General features: G+C 40.5%; 1 protein-coding gene across 1 annotated transcript in view; it reads right to left on the bottom strand.

The window, feature by feature from the left end:
• The window catches only part of LOC103212875 (cytochrome P450 2C18-like), a 35,489-nt gene that overhangs the window by 20,259 nt on the left and 13,608 nt on the right, over nucleotides 1–1,622 (bottom strand). The window contains exon 5 of the mRNA XM_007958802.2: nucleotides 103–244. Within this exon, the coding sequence (XP_007956993.2) occupies nucleotides 103–244 (142 nt within the window). The remainder of the gene's footprint in view (nucleotides 1–102; nucleotides 245–1,622) is intronic.

The raw sequence follows: 1,622 nt of genomic DNA, 5'->3' as shown, positions 1-1,622 counted from the left end.
TAAATAATGAGGCTTCTCTAAGAGAAACAAGATAGAAAATGCTAGCAGTGTCTTGTGAAATCTCTTTCTGAATTTCCACCTGCCCACCATCTGTGGTCATACCTGTGACCTCAGGGTACTTCATCAAAAGCAGGAGTCCGTATCTAAGGGTGGTGCTTGTTGTTTCTGTCCCAGCTCCAAACAGGTCACTTATTGTGATTGCCAAGTTTTCAATAGTAAATTCAGACTGTTTATTGTGGTTTTCCTGGGAATAGTATGTGATAGTTTGACAAATTAGTTTGACAGCATATTTAACTACAATGAAATCAAAATAATTCAGATTATTATAAACTTAAGCACTCTTGAAAACTAAAGAGTTCTTTTTTAGGATAATCTCCTGGATGGTATGGTAGACACTGGAGATGTGCTGACCCAATTTCAAAATGCTACTTATAATTCTCTTTCTTGTCTAAAATATCCATTTGCCAGCTTTAGCTGCTAGGTGGGCCACACAACATAGTTCTTGACAATGAGATATGATCAGAAGCCTACTCTGCCACTTCTTATTCAAAACAGAGATATGAAGGTACAGGAGGGTCAGGCAGCATCTCAGGACATTAGGATTTAAGCACGGAGATGGAGGCCTGTATACTAAGTGTTGTGAAGAAAAATGGAAGGCACCTGACTCTGTGATGCATCAGGGCTACTGTCCCAGTCCTGGCCTGGCCCAACATGAGACTTCTTGGATGGAAGCTAAATAAACCCATGATTTGATTAAGCCACTTTTAATTGAGGTTTCACTTATTTGTAGACAAATAGAAACTATCATTAAATACAATATGGAGGAGCTAGCCATTTGAAATACCACAGGGCCTTCCTTAACGTGAGAGAACTGGAGAGGCTTCTAAGCATTAGGAATTCTCTTGCTATATATGTGCAAAATATGAAGGACTGAGGTAGGAGCCATCTTCTGGAATGGTGTCCACACCTTTAATCAGGTTCTCATGATCACCGGACCCCCAAAAGGATAAGAATCATTCATTCCCCTAGCAGCAGAGAAGGCAGACAATGGAAGTAATGTGCTTTTTCCTTCAAATTCTTCAAACCATTCCATCTTCTTCATTAGAGTCCATCTAGAACACATGATTTCTGAGGTCCACCTCACATGCCATGCGTGGTTCTCTGACTGCCCCCTCTCTCAGCATCTTTGCCTTTCCACATTTGCTTGCTGACTGATTTCTCATTTCTGCCCAATGTACAACACAGTCTCTGTCTGATCTTTGTCTCATTGGTTCAAGTTCACAAATAGGAAATCTGCTCTCATACTGAGATTTCCACTTAAACTCGTATGTTTCGGCACTCTCTATAGGCCTACTATGAAAAAAACTCTGATGGCACTATGGTTACTGACTGAAATTCAGTGGATCAAACCCACCAGCTCTTCCATTGGAGAAAAGACCTGGCATTTCTGTCCCATTACGATATTAGCCTAGAAAAGCCTATTCTATATATAGGTCACTATACATATGGTATATCAGGTCACTGAGAAAGAATGACTCGATAACAAACAACAATAGGCCCCCCTGACACAAACTCTTAACCAAATTCAAAGCCTTCCTAAGTACAGCATTATTCACTTCCCC

The sequence above is a fragment of the Orycteropus afer genome, unplaced genomic scaffold, assembly GCF_000298275.1.
Source record: "Orycteropus afer afer isolate SDZICR_OR568_19922 unplaced genomic scaffold, OryAfe1.0 scaffold01134, whole genome shotgun sequence".
NCBI classification, from domain to species: domain Eukaryota; kingdom Metazoa; phylum Chordata; class Mammalia; order Tubulidentata; family Orycteropodidae; genus Orycteropus; species Orycteropus afer.
The sequence above is the reverse complement of the archived record's forward strand: the minus strand, read 5'-3'. Positions and strand labels throughout refer to the sequence as shown.